General features: G+C 37.5%; 1 protein-coding gene across 1 annotated transcript in view; it reads right to left on the bottom strand.

The window, feature by feature from the left end:
* Window positions 1-23,766, bottom strand: part of gipc2 (GIPC PDZ domain containing family, member 2) — an 84,340-nt gene that overhangs the window by 8,639 nt on the left and 51,935 nt on the right. Inside the window, exons 3-4 of the mRNA XM_039734892.1 lie at window positions 16,350-16,530; window positions 689-798 (exon numbers count right to left, since the gene is read on the bottom strand). Of these exons, the coding sequence (XP_039590826.1) occupies window positions 689-798; window positions 16,350-16,530 (291 nt within the window). The remainder of the gene's footprint in view (window positions 1-688; window positions 799-16,349; window positions 16,531-23,766) is intronic.

Below are 23,766 nucleotides of genomic sequence, written 5' to 3'. Positions count from 1 at the left end.
AAATTTGGACCTTACCAGTTGTGTGCCTCAGCAGAAGCTGGGATTCATCAGATCAGGCTACATTTTTCCAGTCTTTAGGCGAGACTGTGCCTACTGCAGCCTCAGGTTTCTATTCTTGGCAGATAGGACTGAAACTCAACATTTTATTTTGCTGTTGTGGTCCGTCTGCCTGAAAGTTTAACAAGTTTTAAATTCTGGGATGTTTTTCTGCTCACCACACTCTAACGATTCTCCTCTAACCTCTTTCATAAACAAGGCATTTCCGTCCACATAACTGCTGCTCACTATATGTTTTTGTTTATCATGCCGTTCTGAGTAAACCCTAGAGAGTGTTGCGTGTGAAATTCCTAGGAAATCATCAGCAGCCCATCTGGTACGAACAAACATGCCACAGTCGAAATCACTGTGATCACATTTTTACCCATTCTGTTGTCTGAGGTGAACATTAATTGAAGTTCCTGACCAGTATCTGCATGATTTTATGCATTGTGCCACATGAATGGTAGAATTAGATAATAGCATGGATAAGCAGGTGTACAGACATTCCTAATAATCTGAGCATACAGCTCTTTATGCATACTTAAAATTACATGTACATACATCTTCTAACTTACTTATTCAATTTAAGATTTCAAAGGCACAAAAATAAAATGGACACCACAAATATGCAAACTACTTTGGTACTTACAACTTCTTCCACTGTTGCTGGACCCTTAGACCGAAGCCGTAGTGTGCCACGTCCTGTGCCAATTTTTGCTTCTCCTCCAGACTTTGCCCCTTTACGTGGTTCCAGCATTTCTGTGAATGTAAAACAATTAAAAGTAATAAAAACATTTAACGATATACTTTTTTGGATTTAAACTACTTTCATTTATTTTAAATACTTTACAACCATTATTAGAATTATTGTACTTCTTTGCCAACATAAATATTCAGTAGATCTAGGGGAGAAAAAAAAGACACTAAGGAGTTCACAAAGAATAGTTTTACATTTTAGAAGTATACTGAAATTGTAAATCTTGCAGAGAATCTCAAAATCTTTAAATCACACTTGCAAAGACGTAAAAAGACTTAGCAGACTAAATGCTTAAGATGATCAGGATATGGTAATTCTTAACAGACTTTAGGTTTAACATTCTACTAATAAGAAGAAAACAGACAAAAGCACTTAAATGTAAATTCTGCGTGATAAGACTTACTGCAGTAAATAAATGTCCATCCATCTCCCCACCCAATCTATTACTTTCATAGACAGATGTACTTTTATTTGTCCCAAGGTGACTAAATGTAGATACAATTCACTCGTAGAACTCAAGTACCTTTTACGTTATGTTCACTGGTTCATTTTAGTAGCAATTTCAAGACCCATCATCTAACAAAACAAAACTGTAAAACGTTTTGCTTTCTCTTTAGTGAAAGAAGTTATCAACGTACATTTTAGAGTATGACATATGTTGCAATTACAAGATATGCACGCTGCAAGGACCTATAAGACTACTGTAGCACCTTCAGTATTCAGCTGCAGGAACCCAAACTCTGCAATCATCTTCCTGATAGTTTACTTTAAAACATGCCTCATAGCTTTCTGGATTTTAAATGTACACTAAAGTCTTATTAGAGTTTGTGGTCTGTCTGGTTGCACTTCAGTAATGTCTCTTAATCTATATCTATATATAGATATCTATATCTATCTCTATCTCTATCTCTATATATCTATATATATATCTATATATATATATATATATATATATATATATATATATATATATATATATATATATATATATATATAATACGTGTCATTGCCAGAAGGTTTGCTGTGTCTCCTGCACAGTCTCAAGGGCATGGAGGAGATTCTAGGAGACAAGCAGTTACTCTAGGAGAGCTGGAGAGGGCCATAGAAGGTCCATAACCCATCAGCAGGACCAGTATCTGCTCCTTTGGGCAAGGAGGAACAGGATGAGCACTGCCAGAGCCCTACAAAATGACCTCCAGCAGGCCACTGGTGTGAATGTCTCTGACCAAACAATCAGAAACAGACTTCATGAGGGTTGCCTGAGGGCCCAAATGTCTACTGCCCTGTGCTCACTGCACAGCACCGGGAGCTCAATTGGCATTTGCCATAGAATACCAGAATTGGCAGGTCCACCACTGGCGTCCTGTGCTTTTCACAGATGAGAGCAGGTTCACCCTGAGTATATGTGAAAGGCGTGAAAGGGTCAGGAGAAGCCGTGGAGAATATTATGCTGCCTGTAACATGATTTTAAATAGGTTATGTGAGTCAGATGTCTTTCCTATTTTTCTTCTTTGTACTGTTGTTTTATTGCTTTATTGAGCAGGTTTCTGCTGCTACCCATGGAACAAAATGTCAGACTGGTTTGGCTTCTTTCTACATTAGGGGTGACTTACATAGTAACATTTCATCAGATTACACATATAATACACAATATGTTTGGATGCTCCAGGAGAGGTCATCCAGAAGGCATAGGTCAACTTAACTATGTGTTATCTTGCTTATATCAAAGGATCATGGACAATGGAGTTGAGGGTTTTGCATTGTTCTCTTTAAAATGGCCAGATTATTTGTTAGTCAGGCCTTCTGATATCCTTTTAGATTTCACAAATTTTAAGTTTTCATTAATCTCTCGTGTTATTTTCCCAAGCAGCTTATACCATAAAGCTACACAAGATTTAGAAATGAATATAGTGAATATGTTGTTAGCAATAAAATACAATAGAAACTGCACTTTGGACAACCTATGTGCAGGATACAGATATTAAGGCTGATGCACATGTGTATTTATAACCATAATAAAGGAATTGCATTCATTTTTGCATTAGGCTTTGTGTGTAAGCATGTGTGCCATTTTCTCCATCTCCATCGATTGGCAAATCTTAGATATTTTTGGTAATTATTCATTACATTTATTGTTGTAATACATGGCCATGCATATGTTACTTGTTCTAGAACAGTCTTTCTCAACCCTTTTGGTGTCGTGACCCTATTTTTCCCATATATGTGTCATTGCCATCCTTGGTGAGTAGAGAATGGTCATCAAAACCAGGGGAGTCCCCTTGATGAATCAAACAAGATCAAAGAATATGCCTTTGGTGCATTCACAGCGACCCAGTGTTTGAGAAACACTAGCAGAGAACAACTTCAATGGCAAAATTTAAACTTCTTGAGGCACAAAAGCAAGGAAAAATATTTCCCAATGAAGACAGTGTTTGCTTAAATTATTATGTTTAAGGAAATGTTTTCTACTTAAACAATTCAATTTAATAAGGACTTTATAAACAGTAAGTATACAGGTATTTATACAACATGCATTTAAGCATGCTATTTCCATGTATACATAACAATATGTAAGCGTACAACTTACTTATCTTTTCTCTCATCCTTCTTTTGTGCTTTAAGCCTTAAGTGCTGTGCCTCTGTCCAATTTTACAGCCTTCTTTCCGTAGATTGCAGGATGTGCTGTTACAACTAGTCTTTAATTATTTTAGTTACAATTTAAGAAGATTTCTTGTATTCCTCTTCAACTATTCATTTAAATAGATGTGTGTACTTATGTATAATAATGCCCTAGGCGTATATAGTTCTGCATCTACTGTTAATCTGAAAGTATCTTCAGTAAAGACCATTATAAAAGAACAAACTGAATGAATAAGTAAACTCAAGTAATTGGAGCTATGCTAATAATGTAAAAATATGTGTTCACAATCAGAAGTAACAGAGGTGTAGAGGTTAAAACAGCCAACTTAGGGATCCAGCGTTCTGCACACATTTTTCTGTACTGTGGTTTTATCTACATCTTTGCGAAGACATGCATTTTAGATTGATCGGTGACTTGAAATTGTCCCCAAGCTAATGCAAGGGTGAGTGTTGCTCTGAGCATGACAGGTCCCTTAATGTAATGGCTGCCTTTCACCTTGTTACTGCCACGACAGACTCTAGCTGCCCAAGATCCTGAAGTGGGTTAAGAGGGTTAAACAAAATTGCCTACCTCTAGTCCCAATGTTTAATTGTAATACAAAAACTTTAGAACAGCCACAGTGAAGCTATGGGCATCTTTTTATTTATTTATTTTTTGATGAAAGCTCCAAGAGTTGGTGGTTTCATGAGTCATCTTCCCAATTTTGTTGAGCAATTAGTTTTGAACAGAAAAGTAAAGTGCTTTTCTGTGAATATCAGTCTAAAGTCAAAACTCATCCCCATAACCATATTAATGTCTTCTTGCTTTGCGTGGCTAGACATAAGGCTACATTTGTGGTTTTAAAAGAGACACGCTTAGAAAGCACAGTGGTATAGTAAACGCAACATTGTGTCCAGTTCTGCTTCAGTGTAAGGTGCTTTCTATGCAAGTTCAAGTAAAGTTTATTCCTCTTTTCAGGATATTAATGGATTGAAAAATGAAATTACCAAAGGAAAAGCATCTTTGTATCGATAAGAGAAGTGATAGCAGTGCTAGAAAGAGGGCTTATGAACATGTGAATAACAGTTAAAAGGGAAATTAGAAATGACAAAAAGTAGTTAAAAGAGAAAATTGTAGAAGATAATCCTAAGAGGTTCTTTCTATATCACAGCTGTAAGAGTACAGTAAAAGGGAAGATAAAACGCATTAAGAACATCCATTTAATTTTTAATCTGCTTATCTAGTACCACTGGCTGCAATGTGGTAACTGATCCCTGGGCAGAATAGTATTAAGTACAACAAAGAAAAATACATTTTTTAAGACAGAGAAATGGAAAATGTTTAGTTTATATTGTTTGGAAGCATTCACTTCTGAACAGATCAGTAGCCTTGCAGTAATGATAGGACATATATCAAATTGGACACTTGAGGTACTGTTGTGATGTGAGATTTTGCATATAAGTTGATAAATATTTTGTATTTATTTGTAACTTAGGCAAAAGTAAGTCAGGAAAGTGAATTTTACGACAGAGATGGGGGAAGTGCTTGAAACAAATGTTTCTCTGCTAGAGTCTCTCTCTCATCCCTCACACAAAGCCAGGTTGCCTAACTGCCAAGCTTTACCTCAACAAATAGTTTTGGGGGATGGCAGGTGTTTAGATGTTCTATTCCCCCATTGGTCTGAAGTATGGCTGTTTGGAACTGGCTTGTATCAGAAGCCTTTAAGTACCATGACGTCCTATTGGCTCTAGGGGTTGGACAGAACATCTATAAATTTGCTTACTTCCTCACTCTCTCTCTCTCTTACCAAACTGATGAACTGAAAGGACAACACAATGAAGAGCACAGCTCGGCAGCCATATTGAGACAGGCATGCGGCCTGTTCTGTAGAAAGCTGACCACAAATGATGCCTTAACTAGAGACATTTTTAAGTAACTAACAAGTCTGTGTGCCGCCTGAACTACACATCACCATTTAATCGGGTTGTATGGTTGCCAATATTCAAATGTACTTTGCATATTGTTATTATTTATGAATATTATTAATAATACATTATTTAAATTGTAACTTAACTCCTGCTTGTCTTTTACTAACACCTAATTGCCTGAGGTTATAGATGTAGAAGGGAAGGTGGGGAAAAGTTATATACTATAATACCTTATAAACAGTGGTCTGGGAGATTTGAGGCATTCTGACAAAGGCTACATATTAATAATACAATAGGGGAAAGTAGAGCAATATATTACTCTACCAAGACAAAACAGGTACCAAAGTGCTGCTACTAGGGTTAGGATGGCTAAAAGCAAATCAGTCATCTAGAAATACCAATGCCCACTCAAATGTATTTCAAGAAGTTACAAATAATATACACAAACCCTTAACATTTTTATTTTTTCAGAAAACACAGCAATATAAGTAGATTCCCAAGAACTGTAAATTACCAAATACTTACCATCATAAGCACCAATGGTACCTGGGCCAAGTACATGCCAAATAGCTTATTATTTAATGGAAGCAAATATAAAAGAAAAGAATGAGAGCCACTAAAAAATTACAGTCAGCACTGACTTAGATATAGGAGTTCATATTTCACATATTCCAGAGCCTTGTAAGGAAGAAGGAGATAAAAACACCTAGCATACATTATTATTTGTGTTGAGTTTCAAAATAACATTAATTGGACACCCTATGAGAGGCCAGTCATCAAATCCAAGACATGAATTCACAGTGGAAATTAGTACATGGGTACAGAAATGGTTTAACGACTTTGTCAAAATGCAAATATGGGGATACATGACATGCAGTAATTAATGTAAAGTCTTACACAAACCCAGCCCTACTGAGGCGAGTCAGGATTAGAAAGTAGACCATATGAGCAAGAATTATGAGCCCTAGTAAATTTTTCATTTTCCAAAACCAGACTCATTAGAGACAAGAACAAGGAACTTAGCAGGATATTGAGTTACAGAGCACACTGTGTGAAGCTGAAACTGTAAGAGGTTATGCATAAGCTATTTAACATATGTTCTCCTTGGAAATTAGAGATCAAAATAATAATAGAAGAACTATATGACTTGTTACAGGCCTGCAGGCATTTGAAAATATTTATTAGAAAAAACTGAAGCAGCAGATGGTTTTCTGCTGAGAAAAACTGATTTTGAGCACTTGACATAAAAAGAGTGTATATGATATCACAAGACTTACTGTTTAAATATCAGGTACAAAATCACTTTGTAATCCATTAATCAGCAAGAACATTGGGACTTAAACAGAAGCTTATTAAAGATAACTTCAGGAAATAGAGACAAGGAACAGGTTGCCAAGAAAACCAGTTGAATTCATTTTCCAGACATTCAAAAAAGTTACAGTGATCTGTTCTCCTCAAAACTGTTCTTGCATTCATAGTCTAACTTTGTGCTGGATCTCAATATAGCCCCGCCATGATTGGCTCTGCTTGCGGTTATGTGCGCCCTATGGTAGGCAAGAAGCCTGGTTAGAGACAGCCTTCCTATGATCTTGATTTTGTGAATATTATGATAGATGGATGAACGGATGGATGCTCATGTCAACCAAATAAACAAATAAATAATAAATATACACTATATTGTACATTATGTGTACTTTATAATATACTGTACATTGTGACACCCCGTGTAGTGGCAAGGTTGGCACCAGACTACACAGTGGCATCTTTGTAGGTAGGGACTGGCTTGGATCAAACTTGACAGAAGTCAGAAATGGAGACACAGACACAAAAAGGTAGTATTCTCCAAAAACAAAAGTGGGTTTTATGTAGAGGTGCAAAAAAAATCACAAAAAAATGCCTCAATCAAAAATAGTGAATGATATTTACTGTGAATTTGCCAGTCCGAAAATGAAAAACAAAGACAAAAATGTATATAAACAAAGCCCCAAAAAAAGAAAATGTGCTACACAAAACACAGTCCCATGAATCCACAAAAATATTTACACAAAAAACAGTGTATATACAAAAAAAACAAACAGTGCACCACAAACCCAAACTATAACATACCTCCACTAAAACAATGCTATCTATACTTTTATACAAAAAGAAAATTTACAAATAAGCCACAAGTTGCTATGTTTGGTATACAGTAGGATAAGCTATACCAACCACATTCTCCACCCTGTTGAGTCCAAAGACGACCCCTAGACGGGGAACAAATCTTACAGCCAACCCTGCAACACACCGCCCTCTTCCATCTATAGCAGCTGACTCCGTTACGTTCTGCACAGGTGCTATGCTTAAACCCTGCAAGGCATGTATTGAATAAGCTAGCAGCCTTCCGTGTGCACACGAGCGCACTTACGTCGCACTCTCCGAAAGTAATTTAATTTTTTCTGTAACTTTCTTGGGACATTATCCTGGGATCCCTTTCTCAAACTAATGCATGCATGCATTAACTAAACTAAATACTTTGCAACTTTCTCTTTGCCAACAGCAGACTTTATTGACTGGCACATGCAGTGTCCTCTAGTAGGCCTGACCTGTAGGTACGCCGACTTGTCACTGGCATCTCACTGCGTGAATCTGCCAAAGCCAAAGTTAAATCCTTATGAAAGCGCACCCTCACACTTCAAAGATTTAAACAAGTAAATGCTTCTTTTTTATTAGTATAAGTGGTTTTTACACTATTCTTATACCCTTTTTTCTATAAAGTGGTAATGACTGGCAGGTGGTTTACCAACATATATACATATGTACACAATTCATCTATAATATAAGGATTATAGAAAATATATCTATGTTATAGTTGTAGTTGTAGTAGTAGTAGTAGTAGTCATGTGCACAGTGAAATTCTTACTTGCATATCAGAACAACACAAACCATCCTGGCACTATCCAGTACCATGAAATAGAAGATTATGTGAAACTATACAGTTACAGATGAGTAAACAAACACTAAACAAAGTCAGACAGATTTATGATTTATTTATCTCTCCTCTAACAGGGCACAACCTAATGAATTGCATTTCTTCTTTTCATTTTTCTGTTTTAAACTTGTAATTTTTGTATTTTTAACTGAGTGGTTAATTCAGATCACTTTCCAGAGATCTGCTTTCACTTTGACATTAAAGAGTCTTCTGCTGTTTATAAAAAATCCAAATTAAGTCCTTTATGATTCATGTTGTAGAACAATAAAATGTGAAAACCTCCACGGAGGTGACTACTCATTATAGGCACTGTAGAGAAGTGCTCAAGCTGCTGTCACGGACTACACCCAAGACAATAGGGAGTCTGCTAAGGACTGACATAGTAAGAGCAGAGAGTTGGCTCTGGATTGTGAAGAAAGAAGTGGACATTTTGCCTAAGTTTATTGAATACAAATATGTCTATGCTTTTATTTGATACATTGTGTACAGGTCTGTCCTTCAAAGGTGGCAAATGAGAGTTATGGTCAATCAACCTGATGACCAGTGGTGCTGGAGAGGCTATCACATGCATGCAATATCATCATTCGATTGTGACTCATTTTATCTTATCAGGAGTAGAGATCCAGAGGTTGCATATTGACAGGAAAACTCAGTTGCACAGAGGAACTCAAAACTTTAACTTGTGAAGAATTTCATTGTGCTGAGTTGGGGGTTTGATGTTAGTGAGATATAAAACATTGCAGCTCAGGTTTGAAAGCCTCATGCGCTACACTAAAGAAAGACAGATACATGCCACTTTGTCCTACATCAGAATAGAATTTTTCATCTTTAACCTCCTATTGTTTTATACTCTCCTGTGCTTGATGTAATATAGCAAAAAGTAATGCATCAGTGATTTCATTCTGTACAACACTGTATATTATTTATATTTTATTTTAGTTTTCCAATTTAGTACTCCGAGATACGGTCCAAATTGTATCCGATCTAATGCTGTTCAGAATTCTGCAGAGCAAAGAAAGGGAATTGTCCTTAACACAAAGAAATGTCATTCTGTAAAAAAGCGTAAAACTCATTTTCTTTCTTCAGAATTTATAAATGATAAAGTTAATATCATATTTGAAAAAACTTTCATAAGCAGAGGCCACTGGTTCAATTTAAATAATGAACAGGATAGTACAACTTTAGTTAAATTCACCTATAATGTGTACTTGGCACTATGAGCAAGGAATACAATGAGGAAAATAAACTTCAGGATTTAAGTACAATCTGTGTAAATCAAACATTATTTATTAAAGTACTGATCAAAACATGCCTGGCACTAGTCATCACTGTCCTTGGTAATATAACAAATGACTAAAAGGTTCAATCATCTCAGTATTCACACCCAACTGCTGTTATGTCGCCCTGGAGAGACAGCATTATGCAAAGGTTTTAGGCCATCCGAAAATATTTTTAAAGCTAGTTATCTGTTTGTGAAAACACTATAGAGACTTGCCAAGTACAGTAAAGTGGGGAGCATGTGCTGATAACGTGTTGCAGTAAGCAACACTTTATTTCCCAGTTAAGACACTGCAGCTTTATTTCTATATATATATATAGATCATATGCCACAATCACTGCTGGCGATGCCCAAAGCAAAATTTGCAAAGCCTGCCAAAAGAGTCTGGGTTCTGACCTGGAAACCTCCTTTAAATTCACTTCACAACAGCAATCTTTTTGGACTGTCTCTTGATTAAATGTACTTCTTGTGAACTTTGGGAGGAATCCACATACATGGATTAATTCAATTGTTGACATTGGGTCCTGCGGTGGGTTGGCACCCTGCCCAGGATTGGTTCCTGCCTTGTGCCCTGTGTTGGCTGGGATTGGCTCCAGTGGACCCCCGTGACCCTGTGTTCGGATTCAGCGGGTTGGAAAATGGATGTTGACATTGGGAGAGAATGACAGACCATTCATTCAATACTGAAGAAACACGTTCAAAGATGATTTTGGCTTTTTATGGGACCACCCTGAAGACTGCAACTTCTTACACAGGCTGATATATAAACATATGTTTTAATTATAACCTGGGTTATGGATTCCTTCAAAAATACGTCTCACTCCAGTTACAGAAATTTTAAAGAGCTCAGCTCCAAATTTAGTTATGCTGTTTCTAATTGCAATTTTTACAGTAGACAGTAAATTCAGTAATGATTGGTTGGTAGGGCGGCACGGTGGCGCAGTGGTAGTGCTGCTGCCTCACAGTAAGGAGATTTGGGTTTGCTTCCCGGGTCCTCCCTGCATGTTCTCCCCGTGTCTGCGTGGGTTTCCTCCCACAGTCCAAAGACATGCAGGTTAGGTGCACTGGCGATCCTAAATTGTCCCTAGTGTGTGCTTGGTGTGTGAGTGTGTGCACCCTGCGGTGGGCTGGCGCCCTGCCCAGGATCTGTTCCTGCCTTGTGCCTGGGATTGGCTTCAGCAGAACCCCCGTGACCCTGCGTTAGGATATGTTGGATGTTAGGATGGAAAATGACTGACTGACTGACTGGTTGGTAATTATAAAAGCAATTTATTGTAACTTACGATACACACCATCATCTCATTTAGTACGAATATCTTCATTGGAGATGTGATTCGGAGCTGGAATCCCGCAAGACTATTACTGTGTAAAAGGTGCTATGGGACTTTTTCACTTTCATGATGGCAAGATGTGGCAGACAGGATTTTAATGTAGAATACAGTATATAGTAAAATGTTCTTGCTTTGAACATTAATAGAAAAATCACATTTATTAAAAATTCTGTCTTGTTTATTAATAATTAGACCATATTATTGCTACTGATACTAAAATCTGATAGTGTCTGACACACTACAATTATTGTACATCAAGTTGAACTGTTTTTCTTTGATCTATGTACAGTATATAGCAAAATGAGGCTGCTTCACTATATGGCTGATATTTTCATTTCATTTCCATTCAGGTCTGGTTCCTGCTGTTCACCTTGCATTACCTGGATAGACGACAGCCTTCTTACAGCTCTAAATTGGATTAAGCTAGTTTGAAAATAGATGGCTGGATACAATTCTTTTCACTTCAAGTATCACTCAGAGAACAAGCATGAAATTAAAATTCATATCGTAAGCGTCAGTAGGCATTGCACCCTAGGAACCAAGTTACACAATCTATATTATAACATTTCATTAATTATTTACCGCTCTGAGGCTGATCTTTCTGATCACAAAATAGGTAATTACAATAGCAATTGTTGAGAAGAATTCATAATAAATTGCAGGATTACGGTATCTGCGGATGCCTCTTTCTCTTACATGATTTGGCTCCAAAACTAATTTTGCACATCATCATCTTTTAACAGTCTTAAGTTTTTAGTTTGGTGTTTTTCCATCCAGTCGTTTTAGCACTAGACCATCCTCAAGAAACTGTGACAACACAGACAGGCACACACCCATCATCGAGATAACATTTTAGAGTCCCTGACAACAAAAACATTGATAAGATTCATTGAAAACTGGAGAATTAAATTTTTGACAAATCTAAAGCTTTCGCTTCTCCCCCATAGATGATAGGTTATGGCGGGTGAGGCCACAAAGCAAAAATTAACTTGAGCTAATTATATATGCAATATACAAACTTGGGGCTGTATTCGTGTATGTCTGACTTTGTCTTTGACTTCCTCTTTAAAACCTTCCATTGTCAACCGGCAATAGTTCATCAATTCATTAATGGACAGATATTGTTGGTTTCCATTTATGTTTATCAGTTTCTACTTTGTTTTCTGTGTGTTTTAAGAAATTTGTATCCTTATATGCACTAATTCTGTATTTAGTAATTAGTACTAGCCAACCCATGCTACGCCGCATAATCAGGCCGCTTTTTAAATGATTTTTAAGCACAGAGGAAAAAATAAACATTTGAAAAATCCGTAATTTAATAAACCACCAAAAAAAGTAACATTGCAACAATGCACGCTACGAACCAACATACAATTGTCCGTGACTGAAAACGGAGGCGCCGTCGCGCCTTCAAAGCGAAGGACGGGGTTGAACGGCGCTCGTTCAGTACGCGCTGTGCGCTTATGTGCCCACCCCCCAACTCCCTACCTGAGTCGCTTTCGTCTGTGTACAGTCCACACACACCTGTGAGTCACGTGGACTGTTAATTTTCTAAACACCGCCTCAGTCGGTTTCCACGTTGAATTTTCATTGTTCTTTGTGGTTCCGGCTGCTTTTTTATATATAAGTCACACGAACTTCGGGGGGCGGCTGGTTTACAAAGGGCACGGACATAATCAGTGTGAGCGTATGACCCGCACGTACTGGGAATTTCTCGTTCGTGGGGAACAATTGCAAGCCACGGTCTCCATCACGAATGGGGTTCAACGGCTTACCTACGCCTCCCCGAGCCGGGTAGACACACGTTGATCCATTCAGCGTAGCGCGCGTGCAGTACCGAACATACAAGTGCATCACAGACCTGTTAATGCTCAATCTCACGTGGCTGAAAGCCACTTGTACCTCTAAGAATTTGGACGCCGACCGCTGTTGGGTCGTGTAACTATTTGGTAGGCGGGAGTCTCGTTCGTTTTCGGAAATAACTAGCCAAATCGCTCCACCAACTAAGAACTGCTATGCACCACCACCCACAGAATCGAGAAAGAGCTATCAATCTGTCAATCCTGTGCGTGTCCGGGCCGGGTGAGGTTTCCTGTGTTGAGTCAAATGAAGCGAAAGGCTCCATACCTGGTAGTGCCCTTCCGTCAATTCCTTTAAGTTTCAGCTTTGTAACCATACTCCCCCCTGAACCCAAAGACTTTGGTTACCCGGTTGGCTGCCCTATTGCAGGGCCTGCATTGGTGAAGCAGGTGAGACGGTAATGAAACAGAGGCACAGGGCTTATTGGTTATTAAAGACTGCTTCCTTCATTGGGTTTTAACCAATGCACGGAACGAACCAACACTCGTCTGTGCGGCCCTCAGGGTGGAACGGGAGGAGAGGAGAAGGACATCCACTCTGCTCCATCCGTCATGCTAGTCTGCTGATTTCTCGTTCAGTATGCACTGCCTGCTGATGTGGCCACCTTCAACTTGTCACTCGAGTCGTTGTCGTCTTTCTACAGTTCAGATGCACCTGTGACTCACGTAGACTTTTCATTGCTCTGTGCAGTTTTGGCTGCCTTTCTATATATAATCCACCAAGACACCCGACCACGGTAGTAGCGAGGTGGGAGGGGGGTGTGTACAAAGTGCAGGAGCATCTAAGAAGACTCATGTTTGTCGCGGATGCGAATTGCTGTATGTAGCGTGTAAAAGAGTTTGCTATGGTCACGCGGTCGTGCGTCATAACCGAAAACTCGTTTTTTAAAGACTGCTTACTTCATTGTGTTCTAACCTCAGTTGTGAAGGAATGTGTTAAGGATCCCATGGGATACCCCTCGCAAACCGTTTTACACGCTGCATATGGCGATTCACCTCCGCGAGAAACATGCCTCTATGAACAGTCAGCGTGGGTCGGAGTTGCATGTTGCCTCTATGACAGACGAATATAAATGACGCCATTTTTTCTGTGTCATCGCATCTGAGTTGGTGGGCGTGGGTTGTCGTATCCAATGGTCTTGGAGTTGGTGGGCGTGGCTCCTTCCTGCATGCGCCATAGGTGTCTCACTTGTCGGCGGCTTAGTGAATCCACGCCCCTTCCGGCGTGGTTTCCATGGTCGTCTTGCCTTAGTGAATTATATATATAGATAATCTATACTAGAATTTTACCTGAGAGTCTGTCCACAGCTCTCTGCAGCTGCACTTAGTGAAGTGTGTAATAGTACAAATCTGCTACAACTTCACTGTTCCTACTTAGTGATAGGATGAAAGCTCCCAGAATGCTCATGCAGAACCTGCACCCCTCATTCTAGTAGAAAATGATGCTTTTCTTATATCGTGTGAAACAAGGATTGTTACAATAATACTGAAAGAAAATATCATCAACCTTTTAAGTATTCATTTACAGAAGTATGAAAAGTAGCAAATAATAACCCTATGTTTGAAACTACTGCTATAATGACAGAAACATTAAATATCCCATAGGAAGCCACCGAGAACATTGGTTAAATTGAAATAATGCAGCCGGATTCAATCCTAAAAGAATTTCAGACATGAATTACATTAAGCAAAATATTCTTTCTTTTTTTGCCATTTGTAAAATTTGCTAAAGTACAATGCTAATTTCATTTACTAACTGCCTAAGTTAGTACCAGACCGCAGAAATGCATTTACCCTGTCTTTATTTTACATAGCATCTTTTGTGAGCAACATGATTCAATAACACTTTAATTCAACTGTATAATACAATAAGTGTATAAAGCAAAAAAAATAAATAAATAAATAAAAAATAACAAGTGGATTTAGCGACTTGCTTGGGGTTATGCCTTAACGGATAAAAACAGAGATCTGCCAAGATTTTTGATTTTCATCCAGTAACAAGGAAAAACTGATTTAGAAAAACAGGACTTTGCTTTTAAATCAGTCCTGTGTTTTAAGTGGGGTTAAAACAGATTCAGTGCATTACACTTAAAAGAAAACAAATATTAGAAAACATACTTTTCAGAACAGAAAGGATAACATGTTTGTTATTCTTATTATTTAACAAACTGTAGCTGGGCTAGGATGACCCCTGCACCTACACTCAACCCAGAGTGTAAAATCTGAAATGAAATCAGCAGATGTTATTGGAAAGTTTTTTAAATGTTATACTGTCTTTATTGCAGCTTTGTTTAATCTAAACAAGTCTTGACCACATTAATAGTAAGGGATTATATGCGTAAATTCCTAAATAATAATTAATAAGTGAACCTTTGACTTTCTAATACAATAAACTACTTATATTTGGCATTATGCGCACAGGAAGGTACACAATTCATGTACACACAGCTTCTTTAATTAATATGAGCAGTCTAAAAAAAAAACACATTTAAACGATGCCATAGATACAACAATTGAACTGTAAATAACCATGTAAAACTGACAAGGAGTACAAAGTTCTTTAGATTAAGAAATGATGAAGATGGTTATGAAATATGAACTGGTAAAGTGGCTTAAAGGATTGTGCACCAAAGATTAACCACAAGCCGGTGCAGTGTCTGCGGCTGAATCACAGTGGGACATTCAGGAAGTCTACCAGAAATCCAGTTGTAAAAAATAATAACAACAACTATATAAAACAACTGTAAAATATTCTGATCCTAAATGTTGCCTTGTGTAAAGGCAAACAGCCCCTTACTCTACCAAAAGATGATTTCTAACTTGGAAGGCAAAGGAGAAAATTTGATGCCATTTCTTGCCGTGTAGAGCAAAAGATTTCCCCATGAGGCCAGCAGACATTTAGAGGAGCCCATCACTATGAATAAACTAAATGAAAATTCAATTATGAAAACTTATTGAATGGACTGTCTTACAGCACACTGCTAGGACTTAGACCTAACTTGATTTTTTTAGCATATGAAATACCATATAAAATACTCAAGCAAGCAGACACAGTACAGTACTTCAGAATATCTCTTAGAAAAGAAAAAGTAAAACAGTAACAAAGAAAGAAAAATGAAAGAATGGATATTTTATAAGCAGCTCCCATTATGTCGATACTCTGAAAATGAATATAGAGGCATCACTTTTGATTCTGAATTACAAAATGAAGAAACATTTCTTACAGCTAGGTTGCCATGCATTCTGACTCCAACCTGTAAAAGAAACCATCAACTCTCTTTTCATTTCAAAGTAAAATGTCATCCTAGCATGAATACAGTACATGTTATCCAGGACACATCATTTCTTATAAATCAGCATGAAATGAAAGGATCCTACTTTCATGGAAACTGCATCTGATAAATGGCTACTTACTGTATAAATCAATATGTCTTCCAGAAGGGGGAGTTAATGAAAAGAGTGCCTTTAAGAGCCACCTAATTTCTCTAATCCTGTTTTCTCACGTAATGACCTAAATAATGACTCTGATTAGTCTGGTTGCTTATAATATTATTGTAGCGTAACTTACCAAACGCTTTGAAAGGCTCCACAAGCTTCAGAGTAAATGTCACTCCTTTATCGAGTTCCTTCAACATCTTGGCTACTTCATAATGCCTGGTGCCAACTATATTTTTCCCATTGATGGATTCTATATGATCCCCAACACAAATAACTTTCACTTTATCAACTACGCTTTCTTCTTTAATACGCTGTGAAAACAAACAAAAGTTAAGAACATATAGTATACTGTATATGTAATATACATTTGCTTTAATTGAAAAAAACAGACTAGTTGTTTCACCCAACTTGACTACGTCCATGTATTCTGAAGCACAAATAGCAAAATTGCACTCTTTAGAAAAAGTTCTCCTTCTCCTTTTGTAACACCTTTTATGATATTAACTTTGTAAAGAACAACACAATTTTAAAACATTCAATCCTTTAGACACTGTGACAATATGCATTATTAAAAAAACTCTTTTCAAACCTCAGTGTACAAAGAATTATTATACTGTATATTATAATCAAGTCTTTTGCTTGAAAAATATGTACATAACATTGCACTAAGTACTGCCACTCTTTACAATTTTATATGCACCAGCAGAAGACTAGCACACAATAATACAAGATAAAAATTGCTTTTTCAGTTCAAACATTTTGACTAGTGGTGTGTAGCATCAATTAAGAAGATCTCTTTAATATTCAGTCCATCACCGCAAACACACAAGCAGTTGTCACTTAATTCTGGCTGGATTGTTGAGGGCTAACATTACTCGGTCAGTGCTCCACTTAACCTTCTCTGCCTTCAATCCTCTTGAGGTCACACACATAACTATAAGACTATTAAAACCCAGCCAATTGGAAACTGCTATATAAAATGCATTTTTAAAGAACTTCTGGTCCAAGCACTTATCTACAAGACCTTTGAACTGACTGAAAAGCCCTCAAAAATTAGAGAGAAGTTGATTTTTTCTTGATTTTACTGAGACTATAACTGTAAGAATATGTCATTACTACAGCTTAATTTGTTTTCACATGATTATTGTCAGAATAAATAAGCAATGAATATATTTGTTTCTACATTCACTTCTCTTTACATCATTCCATGCCCATTTATCCCCTGAATACTTCCATTTTTATGTTTTTTCTCCAACATTGCTCCACTAAGCATTGTGGAAGAAGATTGTTTATTTTCCACATTGCCATTTTCCAATGATATTATAACAGTAAGCCACAGCCCCAAAACTATACTGCTGGGCGTACTCACACTCCATACATGGTTAATTTAGTGTTACCAATCAACCTAAACTGAATCCTTCAGAAACAGGACTGACTTCCAGTTTAAGCTTCATTAGGTTAATTAGCAATGGTGCAGTGTTGGTATGTGCTGACCCATGAAAAAAAAAAAAGATAGAAGCTCAACAACTACATGACTCTGATGCACAGAATTCTGAAGGTTTTCTAAACACCACCAAGTAGTGCTAGGCGGTACACCGGTTCATACCAAAAACTGTTTTTTATTTTTATTATGATATGGATTTTTCTTATACCGCAACACCGGTTTAAATTGCCTAAACGAATTTCGGAATGTGGCGCTGTTCAAGTGGGGACCTTTTTCTCTGCTACACCGCTAATAACAGCGGTGTTGTGTGGGGGCTGTTTTTCACTGCTACGCCGCAAAATAGTTAGTGGTAGTGTAGGTATTGCGTGGTGAAAATGGACAGAGAACATTCCGAAACTGAAGCTGTAGCTGACGATAAAGATGAACATGATGACACAGAAGAACTTTTGCCGAAAAAAAAGAGTTACATCCGTTGCCTGGAGATACTTTGGTTTTAAAAGGTCAGATGTGGACCATTATGTTCATGTGTAAATACTGTTTCTATACTACTGGATAATACTGCAAGCCAAGCTGTACTTGTTTTATTTGCTTTCAATTCAGTGTGATATACCTGGGTACTGTGTAATAGTGTGACGACATGTTGACTTTATTCTCGCCGTTTATGTCAAGATTAAAGTCGACATGTTGACTTTATTCTCGTAATTTGTCATTAAAGTAGAACATCATAAACTATACTTCATCGTAAAATGAATACTTAATCTACTAGATTTTCTCAAACCCCGTCATAAGTTACAGTGGGATGCAAAAGTTTGGGCAACCTTGTTAATAGTCATTATTTTCCTGTATAAATCGTTGGTTGTTACGATAAAAAATGTCAGTTAAATATATCATATAGGAGACACACACAGTGATATTTGAGAAGTGAAATGAAGTTTATTGGATTTACAGAAAGTGTGCAATAATTGTTCAAACAAAATCAGGCAGGTGCATACATTTGGGCACCATTGTCATTTTATTGAATCCAAAACTTTTAGAACTAATTATTGGAAGTCAAATTGGCTTGGTAAGCCCAGTGACCCCTGACCTACATACACAGGTGAATCCTATAATGAGAAAGAGTATTTAAGGGGGTCAATTGTAAGTTTCCCTCCTCCTTTAATTTTCTCTGAAGAGTAGCAACATGGGGGTCACAAAACAACTCTCAAATGACCTGAAGACAAAGATTGTTCACCATCATGGTTTAGGGGAAGGATACAAAAAGCTGTCCCAGAGATTTAAGCTGTCTGTTTCCACAGTTAGGAACATATTGAGGAAATGGAAGACCACAGGCTTAGTTCAAGTTAAGGCTCGAAGTGGCAGACCAAGAAAGATTTCGGATAGACAGAAGCGACGAATGGTGAGAACAGTCAGAGTCAACCCACAGACCAGCACCAAAGACCTACAACATCATCTTGCAGCAGATGGAGTCACTGTGCATCGCTCAACCATTCGCACTTTACACAAGGAGATGCTGTATGCGAGTGATGCAGAGGAAGCCTTTTCTCCACCCACAGCACAAACAGAGCCGCTTGAGGTATGCTCAAGCACATTTGGACAAGCCAGCTTCATTTTGGAATAAGGTGCTGTGGACTGATGAAACTAAAATTGAGTTATTTGGGCATAACAAGGGCGTTATGCATGGAGGAAAAAGAACACAGCATTCCAAGAAAAACACCTGCTACCTACAGTAAAATATGGTGGTGGTTCCATCATGCTGTGGGGCTGTGTGGCCAGTGCAGGGACTGGGAATCTTGTCAAAGTTGAGGGACGCATGGATTCCACTCAGTATCAGCAGATTCTGGAGACCAATGTCCAGGAATCAGTGACAAAGCTGAAGCTGCGCCGGGCTGGATCTTTCAACAAGACAACGACCAAACACTGCTCAAAATCCACTAAGGCATTCATGCAGAGGAACAAGTACAATGTTCTGGAATGGCCATCTCAGTCCCCAGACCTGAATATAATTGAAAATCTGTGGTGTGAGTTAAAGACAGCTGTCCATGCTCGGAAGCCATCAAACCTGAATGAACTAGAGATGTTTTTTAAAGAGGAATGGTCCAAAATACATTCAATCACAATCCAGACTCTCATTGGAACCTACAGGATGCGTTTAGAGGCTGTCATTTCTGCAAAAGGTGGATCTACTATATATTGATTTCATTTCTTTTTTGTGGTGCCCAAATTCATGCACCTGCCTGATTTTGTTTTAACAATTATTGTACACTTTCTGTAAATCCAATGAACTTCATTTCACTTCTCAAATATCACTGTGTATGTCTCCTATATGATATATTTAACTGACATTTTTATCGTACAGGATACAGGAAAATAATGACCATTAACAAGGTTGCCCAAACTTTTGCATCCCACTGTATATAGAACATTAAATGCTTTGTGTTAAGTGTTCCCCAAGCCATGTTAAATCGGTATGTGCTTCTTAAACTGACTTCCTCTTGTACTGAGGAGGTACAGGCAGTGATCGCCGCACAGAATACATTCACTTCATGATATTCCTGCTCTCTGAACATTTAGAATGCTAAGATAAATACTTGATATAATTTTCATGATGAAATGCATTAAAGCATGCATTAATCATGTGGGGGCACGGCGCCGTGGAGGTTGCACTGCTGCTTCACAGCAAGGGTATCTCGGTTGTACCCTGCCTTGAATTTGCATGTTTTTCTGGTGGGTTTACTCGGCATGCTTCAGTTTCCTTTCAAAGTCATGTAGAATGTGGGGTTTTGTTATGCTATATTGACCCTGCTAGTGTATGTTTTGCTTGTATTCACCCTGCGATGTGCTGGCGACTCCTTCAGAATTTGCTCCTGCCTCACACACAATGCTTGCTGGGATGGGTGCAACCCTGAATGGATGGCATAATTAAACATGTATAACAAAGACATTTTTAAAGTTCTGAACACTCTGTGGGCTAAGTTTATAATTAGTTGTAATTTTTACAAAGACGTTTATCATGTGGCGATTGGTTACATGGAGAAAGAAAAAGGAAGGATAGGAGCTGGGGTTTTGGTTCGTCAGACAGACAGCACGTGTGCAATAAAGAAAGCCCGATCAGAAGAACATCCATTGAATTCTGTGTTTGTGTCTCCGACCACCAGATCAGAAACCCAACATTTACACAATATTTAAGTTAAACCTTTGCAATACCCATTCATACATCCAGTTTTTTGGAGCCTCGTCACATCTGCCATAAAGTTCTCTACACTGAATATACACCTGGGGACCCCTTGCTGCGAGGGACTACCGCCTCACTACCGTGCATGTTTAATACCTGCTTTAATGCATTTCATTACGAAAATGGTATCAAATCTTTATCTCAGCATTCTAAATTTTCAGAGAGCAGGAATATCATGAAGTGAATGGATTCTGTGCAGTGATCGCTCTCTTAGTGCAGAGGAAGTCAGTTTAAGAAGTGTAGTGATTAACAACTGGGTCGGGGAACACTTAACACAAAGCATTTAATGTGCTGCATTCATTTATGATGGGGTTTGAGAAAATCTAGTAAATTAAACATTGATTTTAGGATGAAGTTTAGTTTACGACATTCTACTTAAACTATGAGAATAAAGTGGAAATCTCAACTTTAATCTCGATATAAACGGCGAGAAAAAAGTGGAAATGTCAACTTTAATCTCGACATAAGCATCAAAATTAAAGTGAAAATGTCGAGAATAAAGTCAACATGTCGACTTTATTCTCGGCATATAGTTTGTTTTTTTCTTCCCTGTGTCCGTATTTTTTTTCTTCACCGTGGCCCTAATACGATTCCGCTATACCACAAATAGCATTATAAATGCAAGTTGCAGTTTTATTATTTATGTATATAGCTTAGCTTGAAGCAAGGTCCATATTAATGCAGTTTGCCTAAATGATGATTCAGTTGGTAAAGATGTCATCACCAAGTTGCACTTGTTTTATTTTATTTTATTTTAATTTGGTGAATACTGTGTAATGCACCTGGGCTTGAAGTCTTGAGGTAATAGTGTAATAATAATACTATTATTTATTTTATTGTTATTATTTATTAGTTTAAATATTATGCAGTTTAATGATGGTAAAGTTGTTTAAAAATTCACTTTAACATGTCAGTGGACAGAGATTGTTAACATTAACAAAATGTAGTTAGTTTACAAAAAATATTTACTATTTATTCCTTTTCTAAAACATGTTTAGTGCAATACAACTTTTGACAAGCACCTCTGGATATTTTAGTCAAAATGCCTCTTTGGATGGTTGAAAATATGTTGTCAAAATTATAGTTTTAAGTTTCTGCAACATTTGTTCAATAAAAAGGTTCTGTATTTTGAATGCATCTGTCATGCAATGTGATTCCTTCTCTTCATTAGTGCCACCCCCTTGAAAACCTATCACTTTATGGGGCCATGCAAATCTGTATTAACACTTGTGTGCACATTAAAAAATTTTTTGTACAATGTACAATGCTCATGACAGTGGAATAAGTTATTCTTAGCCATTCTACTGCAGTAATTGCAGTGGAAAATGTGGTTAACATCCACTCATGCATGGGAAAAACATATATCGTCAAATACCGTGAAACCGGGATAATATAGAAAAATACCGTGATATAGAATTTTGGTCATACCGCCCACCCCTACCAGTAAGCACAAAATGTACAGGTATACACATAACAGAATGTGCACCCACAATATTGTCAATCGATTGCATCCCTCCACTAGACCATGTATCTGCTGCAGGAAGAGGCACAAGGCAGGAAACAACCCTAGTTTGGACATAAGGCCACAGTAGTACACACTCAAACTTAATTACTGGTGAGTGAGTTTTGATTAACAATGAAACAACAGAGACCACATGACTTTTGACTGTAAATGGACATTTGCGGAGTATCTCCATTACTCCATTCACTATTTCTCCTTTCTTTCTCACTGTCAACCTTCCAGATCGTTGATATTAGTACGGTATATTCTAAGTTAGTACTTACCTCTTGATGTGTAAAGATGTCATTTGGGTTAATAAAGTCACATTCTAGCTTCTAATCTGTGAACCTCTGTGTGGGAGAGGGGATTCCCAAAAGTATCACAAGATCAAATGTAGATGCATCATTCAATGAGGAAATTTAAATCGGAACAGCTTTCCAAAATATGTGCCATCCAGCAACTCAAAATATGACAATAAAACTGCCTGGCTGGCTAATCAGATCATCTTTCAGGTCACAGCCTTGTGATTTTAAATTGCAGGTAGTTGTTTATTTCACCTTTTTTTTAATCTGTAGCTGCAGATAATTCAAGTTGTGGCGCCTTTTAAAAACTTTAGCCTAAAAGCAAAATCACTTGATAACCAGAGGATGCAAAGAACACAATTAGAACAAGAGTTTAAAATCAGATCACTAATAAGGATGGTTACTTGTACAAGTAACTTAATTCTAATTAAAACAAAAAGTATGTCAGTTCCAAAACATCTTTGCAGCGTACAACGCTGATTGATAAATATTTGCTCTCTTAGAAATGCAGCTGCTTTAGTAAGTTTGCATTGTGAAAATTGGCTTAGTAAAGCTCACAATATTCCTTGAGCTGAGGCAGCACCAAATGGTTATACATTCCTTTATAAATCAATTCTATACAATGAACAGTATACCACTTCTAAAACTTTATGCAAATTTACATCATTTGAGGCACTCATATCGAATATTAAAATAGATTCCAGCACAATCATAGTACTAGGCTGTAGAACACCAGGGCTTTACGTATTGTTTGTGACAGAATTTGGTAGCTTCCTATCTGATAAAGCTACAAAAAGATTTAGAAGCTGACAGTTTTAGCACATTTTTCACACATAGTTAAACTCAGGAGGGTTTTCCCATTTTCAATGGCCCTACTGATAATCTAATTATCTGTGTCCCCCTACCAATACACTCACAGATAAAAATAAGAACAATACAACATCTGTATTGTAACTCAACGTCACAATTTGTAGATATTTTTAGAAATTCAAGAGAAATTTGGGAAACAATTTGGATCAGCTGACCTCAAATTAAAATGATACTTTGAAAGAGGCCCTGGATTTAATA

Source organism: Polypterus senegalus, chromosome 14 (genome assembly GCF_016835505.1).
Source record: "Polypterus senegalus isolate Bchr_013 chromosome 14, ASM1683550v1, whole genome shotgun sequence".
NCBI classification, from domain to species: Eukaryota; Metazoa; Chordata; class Cladistia; order Polypteriformes; family Polypteridae; genus Polypterus; species Polypterus senegalus.
The sequence above is the reverse complement of the archived record's forward strand: the minus strand, read 5'-3'. Positions and strand labels throughout refer to the sequence as shown.